Source organism: Ambystoma mexicanum, chromosome 3p, assembly GCF_040938575.1.
Source record: "Ambystoma mexicanum isolate Mex_15411 chromosome 3p, UKY_AmexF1_1, whole genome shotgun sequence".
NCBI classification, from domain to species: domain Eukaryota; kingdom Metazoa; phylum Chordata; class Amphibia; order Caudata; family Ambystomatidae; genus Ambystoma; species Ambystoma mexicanum.
In genome coordinates this window covers 678,542,955-678,555,235 of record NC_090925.1, presented here as the reverse complement: position 1 = coordinate 678,555,235, position 12,281 = coordinate 678,542,955, and the positions used below count along the sequence as shown (strand labels likewise).

At 46.4% G+C, this 12,281-nt stretch overlaps 1 protein-coding gene across 2 annotated transcripts in view; it reads left to right on the top strand.

Annotated features, from left to right (window-relative positions):
* The window catches only part of CLTB (clathrin light chain B), a 46,885-nt gene extending 41,057 nt beyond the window's left edge, over window positions 1–5,828 (top strand). For both annotated transcript variants that reach the window (XM_069651459.1, XM_069651460.1), the window contains one exon: window positions 3,746–5,828. In XM_069651459.1, coding sequence (XP_069507560.1) covers window positions 3,746–3,917 — 172 coding nt within the window. In that variant the 3' untranslated portion in view covers window positions 3,918–5,828. The remainder of the gene's footprint in view (window positions 1–3,745) is intronic.
* The last annotated feature ends 6,453 nt before the right edge of the window (window positions 5,829–12,281 follow it).

Below are 12,281 nucleotides of genomic sequence, written 5' to 3'. Positions count from 1 at the left end.
CTGCTAAATCGAGATTAATACCACTTTGACATGAGCAGGTGAGTCCCATCTCTGCTAGTTTTGGCTCTCTCAGCGTTGCAGCCACAGATATCCAAAGCATCCACACAGAACGAGCCGGACTCCAAGGCATTCTACTAGACCAGGGTTCTTTGATATTTGACAGCTCCCATCTGCCCTAGCAAGCCTAATCGATGGTGAGGGATCATGGGAGTTGGTCTGAAACATCTGGAGAGGTGCAGGTTGCAGAGCTCTGTATTACACTGTTATAGGGAATCCAATGTCCAGCCAACACACGATACTGGTAATCCAGAGCCCAGACAGGCTTTCACTGGCAGTAATGAGTCCATACACATAAACGGAGCCCAGGGCTCCAAGTACTATGTTTCCTCGAGGTATGCAACCATTCACATACAGATTTCAAACCCAACCTGTCTTTCTGTCACCAGCATATTCTCACATATATAGGAATCCAGGGTTGAAACAGCCCGTCTGTCGCAGGCATGCTTTGATACAGATATTCTGGCCATTTGCTTAAGGGAACTTAGACATATTAGTCCTGGCTGAATCATTGCTAGTATTATTGACAATCTAGTGCCTCCCATGCGCAGCATCCGTGGATTGGCTTTTTGATGTGACGAACCATTGTGGAGACAACTAAAGGATTGCTTAGCCGCTAAGTTTGTAGAACAGATGGCCAATCTTTAGCTGCCACTAGATGTTCGTACCCATCTAGCCTTACAGCTCTGGTCTGCTCCCATGGCTTCCTTTAATCCTTTGCTTTCTCTACTGTGTTTGCTCTTCGAAAGAAGAACATCTCTCTAGTCCCTATTCGTGAAAGAAGCAATACAGAGTTTCACTGGCAGATCTGGGAGCTTGGTTAAGGCCCTCTCAACCTAATGGTGTCTACCCTCAATGCAGTAGCTCCTTTTCATGACGGTAATCGCCAGTCCCTCAACAATCCTTCTCCTCATCCGACCTTGGCAGCCTCCAAAAAACAGCTGAGGGCGTGCACTGCATAAGCGGAGGAAGCACAATAGCATACTTGGCAGTAACTGTTAGAAAGGCCGTGTAAGAGTTTTCACAAGGAAATTTGGACAGCCAATAGTCCTATTGGCATTCATGTATTGCTTCGGTCACAATCGAACTGCCAGCTGTTAGCTGCAGTTCAAAAGCTTATCCGCGCAAGCTCTTGAAGCCAAATGTGCAAGTCTTGACTAGAATGTGCCAAAGTTTGTCTGTTTTGACAGAAACCCACAAATAAAACGCGTTATTAGCACGACTGTGAAGCCTGGTGCTGCCTCAACTGCATCGCACAGCCCCCACCTCACAATGCGCTCCCCGCTCCTTTTTCTTTTATTAAAATCAGCACTTTAAACATGGTTTTCATCACGCAGCCTTCTGAACCTATAAACATGGATTTAATGACTGGGAAACCCATCAAGCTGTGAGTGTGAAGATGTTCCACACAGAGTTTTAGCCCTGTGGCATGCATTTTTATTAAATTCCTTCTGGCAGGTTGTACCAGCCTCTTTTAAAAAATAAAACCAATGAGAGCAAGCCCATGATGGAAAAAGGCAATGCTTGAATATACTGCATGGCTTTATTTTGGCCAGTTACCAAAAGTACTGGAGAGTGCAGTGCTTAAACAACTTAAATTCCACCTCAATAGCCATCGGCACCTCCACCCCCTAAAGTAACATTTTGGAAATTGCCATAACATGGAGTAGGCCCCTTGTGTGTGGGACAATATGGTGCCCAAATCAGGTGACTGGGCTGCTCTGCTTGTTCTCCTGGACCCCTCTGAAGTGTCAAGATCTTTCTCTTCCATCTTTCAGAGCTTATGGTGTTTGGGCCTCCTCCTTGCTGCATAGCATGTCCACCATCCAAATGGGTGAATTTCTTTTCCCTTGGAAAAGGAGCTAATGAGGGTTGCTGTTGGTGTCTCTCCTCTTGTACTAATCCTGTTCCATGTTGATATCCGCCATCTTCTCCACCGGATTACCTCCTTTGGCCTGGTCTGCCATTCATAAGCGGATGACACTTTAATGCATTTGGAGGTTTTTGGATAATGTGGGAAGACCGGCAAATAAAGGATGAAGGAAACATGTCTTCAATTTAAATTCTGGGGAAATCTGAAATCCTCTTTCTTGGTGGCCTGCTATCGATGCACACGTTGTCCTCCCAAACAAAATGATCTCCTCACTTCTTTGATCAAGTTTAAAGCAAAAATAAAAACTACACTGGTCTAGGTGCATTCAGGCCTCTTCGTAATCACCCAGATCAACTGTGGACTTGGAGTTGTAATCTTTGTGCATGTGATCGCAGAGCCGGCCATGGCATGGTGACTGGGCATTTACAAACTCCTGACCGCACTTGCAATTATCTTTATGCTAGACTACTTGCTTGCCCTTAGGTTGCCTAAAATGCAGCGTTTGCACTGATCAGGTGTGCTGACAAGCAGGATCCCATTTTCAAACTCCCAGGAGCCCTTCTTTAGCTTCAAGCGAATTCTAGGATTGAATTTAAGGTATGATGCGTTATCTATAAATCAATTTGAGACTCTTCTCCCACTCATTGTTCTTGGAGGTAAAGGTATATTATGACCCCTGACCTACGTTAAAGACACTGCCCAAAGTTCACTAAATAGCATAAGACACACTCAATCGCTATTGACAAAACACTAGTCTCATCTGTCTGAAATGTCCCTCTATTTCCCAGGCACAAGTTCCAATCGTTGTCTGTGACATTCACACATTGGTGCACCTCTCCTGGAGCACACCCCAAGTCATGGGCAGCCTCCATAGCCAGAAAAAAAAAAAAACAATTCCTGTAACAGCGCCTCGATGCCTGCGGGCTGTGTGAGCGCTTTATAAATGTAAACAAACAAACAAACAGATGGACTGTAGTTGAATCTCATTCCAAAACTCATCACTTTTATTTTCTGTTGAAGGCGATTTTTTTTTTAGTCCAGAGCCCCAGATCTCCCTGCTTTGAGCGTTCCGGACATTTACATTTCTGCAGCTGCTGGGATTAAATTAAAGGTTTTCGGAATTGATGAGAGATTTTGTAAAAAGTGCAAGTGGCCCATTCGTGGCAGAATCTCCCTGTTCTGCTTTGTTATTGTATCATGTTGGGAAAGTAAGAGGTTTCAGTAATTCCTAGTGCAAATGGGGAAGGAGTAGTCTTGGTTATTCTTCATTGTTGAGAGCAGTTGGCAAGGCAGGTGCCCTGGGATACACCAACCAAAGGTTAGTGGCAGCTGATAAATAGAGTAACTAATAGAGTAACTATAAAGTCTGTGTGGCCGCCCTTACGGTGGCTTTAAATGCAGTCACTGAATTGGTAAGTTACTAGAAGGGCGTAAGTCATGCACATGTACCATGGGGCTAGGTGGCCCTCTAGAAGGCATGGGTGAATATAAATCTGAATTGTCTACATTGACATCCTCACAGGATCCCGTAGCAAAATGGTTGAGTGCAGACTAGAAGTCCAAGGCTGCTGCCCCATACCTTGGTTTATGGCAAGCCTTCATTTGACATGTTTTAGAGTGTAATGTCTTGAAGGAGACTAGTATATAAAATCAATCAGTGCTATTGTATCAAAGCCTTTGAGATGGGAGGGGAGATTTCTCTGAAAGATTTAATGGTATCAATGACCGGGGAGGCACGTAGACCTGACTGTGTACAAAGAGCCTAGAAGCTGAGTGTGTGGAGCCTCATGTCCTGTTTTCTCTTCTCATTCAAAGGGCGTCGGACGAGGCGGTGGCAGCTGACTTGACAGACGACACCTCTGGCACAGAGTGGGAGCGGGTGGCCAGGCTCTGCGACTTCAACCCAAAGAGCAGCAAGCAAACCAAGGACGTGTCCCGCCTCCGCTCCGTGCTCATCTCCTTGAAGCAAGCGCCTCTTGTCCGCTAACACGCCGCGGGCATCGGGGACTTGGGGAGCGGGGAAGGATTAGTCTTGGTTATTCTTCATTATCGGGGAGCAGGTGTGTTTCCCCTCTCCCTGGGGAGCATCCCCCCCCCCACCCCTAGGGGTACGGCCTTTGCACTGTTTCTCTGGGCATCTCCTGATTTTATTGTCACTTCTTTGGGGTGTGGTTTATTTTTGGTATGTGGATTTATTTTCCTGTGTGTTTCTGGCTTAAAGGCACACTGCCCTTTTTTATGATGTTATTTATAATTGCTGTTATTACTGTCCTTTGCAAAAATCGCACAACGCGGTATGCCGGGTCTCTGTGATGCAGGGGCAAGGTGGCACAATGGGTTTATCGAGAGATTGTTCAAGAGGCCGGTGTCCCAGTGAGTGCATGATACAAAACAAAAACCGCACGATTCATTCGTTCTTTAAAAAGAAAAGGAAACTGACTAAAGGTTCAATTGTCCAGTAGTGTTTTGCACGAATTGATCTGCATTGGGAGGTCACTTTGGGGGCAATACACATTCAAAAATGTATCTAGTAACCCACACAAAGCAGCTCCAGTATTAGATATAACTCAATACTATCACGTTTGTCCCATGCGCTTTGGCTGACTCCACGAGTGGCCTAGAGGTATTCTTCCATTGCCCTTTCATCTGCAATGCCACCTTCTCAACTATATGAAAGTGCAGCAGCGAGCAGTTTAACATCCGTGACCGACAAGCAAACACGGTTTCATATAGAAAATGTATGAAATTACTTGGTGATGCGGGGCATATACTGCTGTAGTATTGGCAAGGAAACTCGAGAGAGCAATACAGTAAAGCAGGCGTGCAAAAATGACACCTTCACATGGAACAGCAATTTAAATGGCAACGGGATACCTAGGTAATCGATAAGCTGGTATCCCCAGAAGGAATAATACATGAAGCTAAAGCCTGAGGGGGCACTGGGTGTAATGAATCGAGACTCCAACTCTAAATCAAAAAAGACAAAACGAAGGATCTCGAGCCTTAACTATGGTAGTAAATACAAATGGCTGGGGTTAATATAAATGCTCAGGGTGGGTATTGTCGTCTTAGTTGCATAGGAATGCATAATAGCCTGCCAGTTAAGGAAACTGAGAAAGTGCAGAGTAGCTGGGTGATGGAGTACGGAGCTGAGCTTAGATCAGCATGGACACATCATGAAGGAGCACAATCGCTTCCATTGCTTCTTATCAGGGACTCCTAGTTGGAGTGACACAACCGTACAACCTGATCAGAGACCACAAAGCTAAGACGTGGACCCTGTACCTGGCACTGGCATCAGAAAACTATATATGTTAAAAATGGATGGGGCCTTCACGGAGGACTCTGCAGCCTCAGGTGAGTTATGCAATATCTTTACTTAGTTGCTAGTTACATGTAGGTAAGCACAAGTACATTTGGTGACACGAGCAGGATCAATACATGAGGAGACATCCACGGCACCCTCTGTCTCAGGCAGGCTCTCTTCAACTGACACTTCTGGAACCCAGGTCACCGAACATTCTCTCGGCACTCAGTGTCCAGGCATTCATAACATTCCAAGCTCACATAGCAACAGGGGGGAAAGCAAACCAAGTTCGAACAGTATGCATGGGCTCCTACTGGACCTTCAGCACATTTGGGTTTTGAATGTGTAGGTTCCAGCATCATGGTACAAGGAGCCATCACGTAGATTATTGCCATGGATTCAAAGAGTCGTTTCCGTTGGGTCATTCCTATGAATCTGCTTTTTTGCTTGCTCTTCGGATGTAAATATTTTGGGAAACCACTCCACTGACTTACTTTCCCAAACAGATCAAACTCTGCTTGTATCGCCTGGTAGAGGCAATGCGACGAACATACATAATAAACGATGAGCCCTAGAGGCTATCCTCCTCTACTTCCATTGGTGGGGTTTCGTTTATTTATTTATAGAGCGTACAAAGCACTGGGGCAACTGGGCGCTAAACTTGGATATTGCAGATAGAGACAGTTAAAAGTACACTCATATTAAGGGCTGTACAATAATGGAGCAGGAGATGGGTAGAGAGGTATCTGTGCTACTCGGCCATACATGCCTTAGCCATAGCATTTAAGACGATGAGTATTTCAGGGTTCTTGGGGCATTCAAAAAGGTTTTGTTCTCCGTTCAACCTTACCCTTCACTCATTTTCAACGCCTGGCTAGAAGACCCAGAAGCTGCAGCAAAACACAGCACTATTACGTCTCTAGGCACCATTGCCTTTTGGGAAGACTTTTTTGATTCTACCCATAAGGCATGTGTTTAAAAATCCCTCCAGGGCTGCCCTTTTCTCAATTGGACACATCCTCGCCAGCCTGATGCACATCCATGATGCTACATGGGCATCTGCTGCTGGAGCTCCCAAATACCCAAGCATTTTCAGTAAAATTGTTTTAAAATGGACACTGGCAATACAGCGAGATTGAACTAGGCTCACTTTCCGCCATTCATGCCAGTGAATACTGTAATTGGGTTCTTGGTTTTATGTGTGCTGCCACACACGGTTTAACAGCAGAAAGTCTGATGTCAAGAAAAAAAAATCGCCACATTTTCTTTTTTCACTGTTTTCGTAATTGATTTGAGTGATTTGGAAGGGACATGAGTCTGTGTGTTTGCTGGTCAGTCAGGAAAACTCTTTGCAGGTGCAGGATGACCGAGGCAGTGATGGTGAAATTAGCGGTGGTGAACCTGGGTGTTTGGCACTGAGTATTAATGGTTTTTAACACTCCAGAAAGGACACGTATACCTTATTTTAGTTTGCAGCATGGAATGGAAAGACTGTTTCCAGTGAGTGAGGGTGGAGGAGGATTTTGTCGTAGCTGTGTATCCACTGTGGCAATACAACTAAGATCCATTCGGAGGTAGGCAGCCTGCAGCTGTCCAGATGTTTTGTACTGGTTAGAGCTGATGGGCATTGTATAGCAGTCAATGCTGCGAGGTTATGTGAGTTGTAGACCATAACAGCTGTAGAGCTGCAGGTGGCCTAATGTATCTATATATATGTTTCTCTGCTCTAACCACCTCCCACCTCTCTGGATCTCCCTCAACGCACATGTATTATGAAAAGTGAATCCTCTTTTAGTCTACTTGCACTCCTCTTTGTTACAATCTCGTCATCGGAGGGATTTGTGGTATGTTGTCTATGCAACGTGCAGATTTTGGGTGTGCTAGAAAGGATGAGACCATCGCTTTCTTATAACCAACAGAATTATAGTAGCCTAGCCTGAGCCTTCATTTGAACTTGAAGTCATGTGACTGCACAGCAGGTGCCTTCCAAAAAGCATGTAACATATGGTGGTAGCCGCCAAAAAAAGAAGACTTAGTCTTTGTCAGCATTTATGTTCATGATAGAAACAGGTTTGTTTCTAGTACTTTCTCGGTTGGGCACTGGGAAAAAGAGAGCGATTGCTGCTGCCCTCTCCTGGGCAGGTGAGTGTCTTAGGTCTTTCCTACGCAAGGTAGATGCTTCAACTACTCCAGGATGGGCGGTGAAGGATAGCTTCCACTCTACCCTCTTCCGCAGAGCAGTATTCTTCATACTGCTCTCTCCTAGATGGTGGAGAATCGGATTTCCACTCTTCTTTGTTGTGTGCGTGGAGTTTAGGAGCCTTCAGTAAAGCTGGAATATGCAGCGTGCCAACAAATCTCTTACCCACCCACCACCGTGAGCAGGTTTGGGGCACTTGGTTAGTGCGAGTAGGCCGGGGCACATCAACACATGGTACAAGCATATTGCTGCATATGAGTAGACCGTGTGCAGAGCCTTTGGCAACCAAATAGACAGTGTGAGGAGCTGGGATGCATGTTCATAGGAGATTTGGGTACATAAACTGACTGGGAGAAGAGCTTGCACTACCGTAGGGAATTAAGTCACTAGGGCTGTTTATCCACCTCGCTGTATAGTACAAATTTCAATCAATGGTAAAAATCTGTTACACACCCCTGCAACACCCGCTGGGCTAGTTTGCAGGATAGTACATAGGGAAGTACTAAAATGCAGGGTCATGGCCAGTAAATGCAACCCTCTTGTGGTCCGTGCCAGTGATCGGCATGGATTGTGATGGCTGATGAACAAAGCCATTAAAAAAAAAATAATTAAAAAAAAAGTATGGCAGAACACCTCAAGCAACTCGGGGAAAAAAATGAGAAATGTGCAATCGCTGTCTGGCCAGGTTTTGCTGGACATGGAAAATCCTCATGGTTTTAATATTTAATGCAATTGCTTTTCGTGCGTGTTGGGTTTTTCCAGTGCAGAGGCACAAAGACAGGCTAAAATGAAAACACAGAGCTTCCTTGACAGGCTATGTCAGAAAGTTCCAAAAGGCTGGGATAGAGGCTAGGATAGAGTAGGGACACGTCTCGAGCTCTGATCCAGCTGAAGTTACCAGTCAAAGGCGCAAACCATAGTCTGTCATGTGACTGAATCAGCCCTGGTCAGACCAGCCTTTCAGCGCCCTAGTTTGTAGGATTTAATTCATTAAGAGGACAGTCTGCCATTTGTTGGAGGTTGTTTACATCACAAGTTTTATTTTGTATTTTTACGTAAGAAAATAAGGTTTTACCCCTACATATTAGAACATATCCATACATGGCGTTTATTTATTCTTTGTCTTTGGTGTTCTTTTTGCAATTTGTGTCGAATCGGTTATAAGAAAGGTGACACCGCTTCTGTGTTTTGTTTTTTTAATAATTCAATGTCATTTTCTTACATTGTGTGCTCTTGCAAAGCTTGGTTTTGTTCATCCTCTGTCCTCGCAACAATGACTAGACTGCCTTGTCTTGTGGGCATGGCCCACATAAAGCACTACATGCCCCTCGTGGGCACACAAAGCACCTCTTTCACTAGCTGGCATCTTGTCCACAACTGCATCTGGACTGCCTTATACATTTAAATAAATTATATTAACTTACTTCTCGGAGTGGACTCTGGTCTAGCTTGGGTATGACATAAGTCGGTTGCAGTTATTATGGATGGGGTAGTTGAACACCTGAGTGAGGAATGCATGAAGGCTGCTTCTCTTACAGAGGGTTAGCAGCAGGGCAACACGAGTTGCTTACCCACAAACCACTCAAGCAATTCCTGGTTACCTACCACTTATTGAATTGTGTACTCAGTAAGATCTTACTCGTGGTACGCACAGATTCTGGCTACATTTTGCAAGCGGTTCAAAAAGGCTGTCAACATTTTGGTATAATTCATGTTTCTGATGCTTGTGAATCTTCTTAGAATCACATGCTGTGCATATAGTCCGACATATAGTGGTAATCGCGGATTATTGCATCTGGTCTTCCGAGGATCGAAAGGGGATGTTGACATGGGCGTGCTTGTAACGCTATCCCTAACGTGACGTGTAGTGTACCCAAAATCCCTCATGTGTCGAGTTCCCTCAATATGTTTTTTCCACCCAGCTAGCTGGTCGCCCTATGCAGACCTCATACATTGCAAAGTTTATTACCCTTTGTCCATGACTGTTGGACGTTAGTCTTCGACTTCCCTTCATCGACAATTACTTCTGCATACTACAGAGAAGACTACAGATGCTTCGGTTGACACTGTCGACCGCGTGGCCTCGCCCCTCCTGCCTGGCCTTTACCGTAGGGAGAGTGGGGCCCGGGGTTCTGATTCATTGTAGAATACATTTCTCCCTCCCCCCCCCCCCCCAACCTCTTTTTCGTTCTGGTCTCGCTGTCGCTTCGCACCTCCGCTATGGAGAGGACTCCTTTTAAGTTCTGCCTGTCCCGCAATGGCAAATACCTGTGGAATGACGCACACTGAAGGTGTAACAAGTGTCTGCCTCGTGATCACTATACAAGTGACAGCCATGACTCCGATGTGGAGGCCATCGACATCGCCACACCTCATCCCCCTGCGGAACCAGTAGGTTACCAAGTCAGGCAGGCCGCCGGCGCTGCTATGGGGAGACAACATCCCGGCGACAGGGGCATACCCACACCACAAGAAGGGAAACAACCCCACTATCTCCCTCGACAGACTCGTCGAGGAAGCAAAAGATGTCAACGGGCCCGTCTAAAGCTTTGACACCTGCCGATCCTCATGATCAGCCTCCCTCCCAGCAACCGTCCATACGGCATGCGTCCGGGAAGAGCGCTGATGCGCTTTGAAAAAGCACGTCGCTCAAAAGTGTTCGACAATGTCGAAATCCTCGGTGGCTACAGGCTCGTTGAACACTTCCCGACCCGCCGGAAGTACACAAGAGTCTCGTGGCCATCTTTTTGGCGGCAAATAAACCTACAGACTCGTCCAAGCGTCAAGAGGAGTACTCAAAAGGCTCACATCCGCTACCTAAAGCTATGGCTGAAAAATCACAACCTCAAAAGGAGTCCTGTACATCACACAAGCCATTCACCCCTCCAAAGCCTTCTGGTTCATCTCTATGCACCAGAGTTAGGTTTGAGGGATATGTGGATAAACTTTCCAAATTTGTAGTTTTTTCTGAAAAATGTATCACTCCAAGGAGACCTAAGGAGGATTCCTGCCCTACTCTCTCAAAAGTTCCAAGAACTTAAGTCAATTACCACAGAAAGAGGTTTTTGACCTTTCTGAGCCTGAAGAAGTCTATGTAGACCCCTATGATCCTTTTGAGGAGACACCAGACCAATGACCAGACTGGGGTGATGAACAGCCGGTAGAGGAAGCACACCAGTGACCAGACTGGGGTGATGAACAGCCGGTAGAGGAAGCACCATGGCTTTCCCCCCGCTACTACTCCAGATCCAGACACCATTTGTCTAGACCCTCCCTCCTCATCTGCTCAAAGACCAGCTTCACCCATTGATGACCTTCAATGCTATTCTAAAGAAGGCTGCTGAACACGTTGAAATTGCTACACAAGAGGCAGTACAGGACACAGACTTTGTGGAAGATATCTCGAAGGAGAACCCCCTCCCCCCCACAAGTCCGGTGATACCCCTATTTAATTCTATCAAAAGGCGCATTGCTCCCTCTTTGTTAACCCCATCTCTAACAAGAGGTGTCAATCCACGAGTCGAAGTTTTTTTGTCCCTCTCCTACAGACCCGCTGTATATCGGGGGTCATGCCACTCCCGACTAACTAGTAGTCACAACTACAAGGAAGAGGGCGGGAGTACCCTTGTCTATGGCTGAGACACCACCAGACAAGGACTATGCTCTTTGAAAGCGCATCACGTTGTCCGCGATATATTCAACTAGTATTGCCCATAACACCACTTTGCTGGCTAGTTATAGCGAAAGTGGAATTTTCTACAGGAGGGCCTGCAAGAAGTCCCGGAACGGATAAGATCACGCCTGCTGATGGTTATTTCGGAGGGGAGGCAGGTCAACCAGAATATATTAAAGAATACCTTGGATGCTGCAGAAACAGCGGGACGGACCCTGGCCCAAGGTAGATAGCACAGCGAGTAGAGTGCTCGCTTTGACATCCATGCAGAGCCTGCTGACCCAGGTTCGAATCCTGGCAGGGCCAAACTCGGCCTTTCATTCTTCTGAGGTCGATAAATGAGCACCACACACCGTGGGAAATAAGCAGCGCTCAGATACCTGAGGGTTTGTAGCGCTATATAAATGCACAAACAAACAAACCCTTCATGGCTTTAGAATTTGGGCTTCAAGCCTGAGACACAGGCAACTCTAACAAGCCAGTAGAAGCGTAACTTGTTAGGAAAGGCAGTAGACAATGCCTTGGAAACCGTGAAGAAGGAACATGAGACCTTCCCTGAACCAAATTACGGCAAGAACATACCAACAGCGAGGGGGTAGCTCTTGCTGTTCCCTTCAGGGGCAATCCTTACCACGTTCCCCCACACAACCAGTATGGAACTGGGAATGCACCATGGTCCTCCGGGCAAGGAGCAACTGCCACGGGTCAATCTCAACAGAGGGGACAACAAAGTGGCAAAGGAAGGGGTAGAAACTCCACCCCAAGAGACTCACCGGCCTCCGCTCAAAAATGATTCGCCAGTCAGGGCCCCCTCCCATGCCTCCCCGGTCGGGGGATGAATAACATCTTTTCTTCATGCATGAGAGGGGATCCCCACAGACCAGTGGGTGCTCAAGACCGTCGCCCATCGTTACTGTATAGAGTTCAGCCGGCCACCTCTAGGATCTATGTGATATTTCTGTCGCAGAAAATTCTGCGACAGAAAAGTTTACCTGAGAAATGTCTGCACTACAAGAGGTTTGTACATTTCCCATGCAAAAATACATTTAAAACCTCTACAAACCCACAACGTAACCCCACACACACTCTACTTAACTTTTTAAGACTCGGTGTGTCCCTGCGGCGCCGGTTCCCCTTTCACTTCCGCGATCGGGGACCGCTGCTGCAGGGA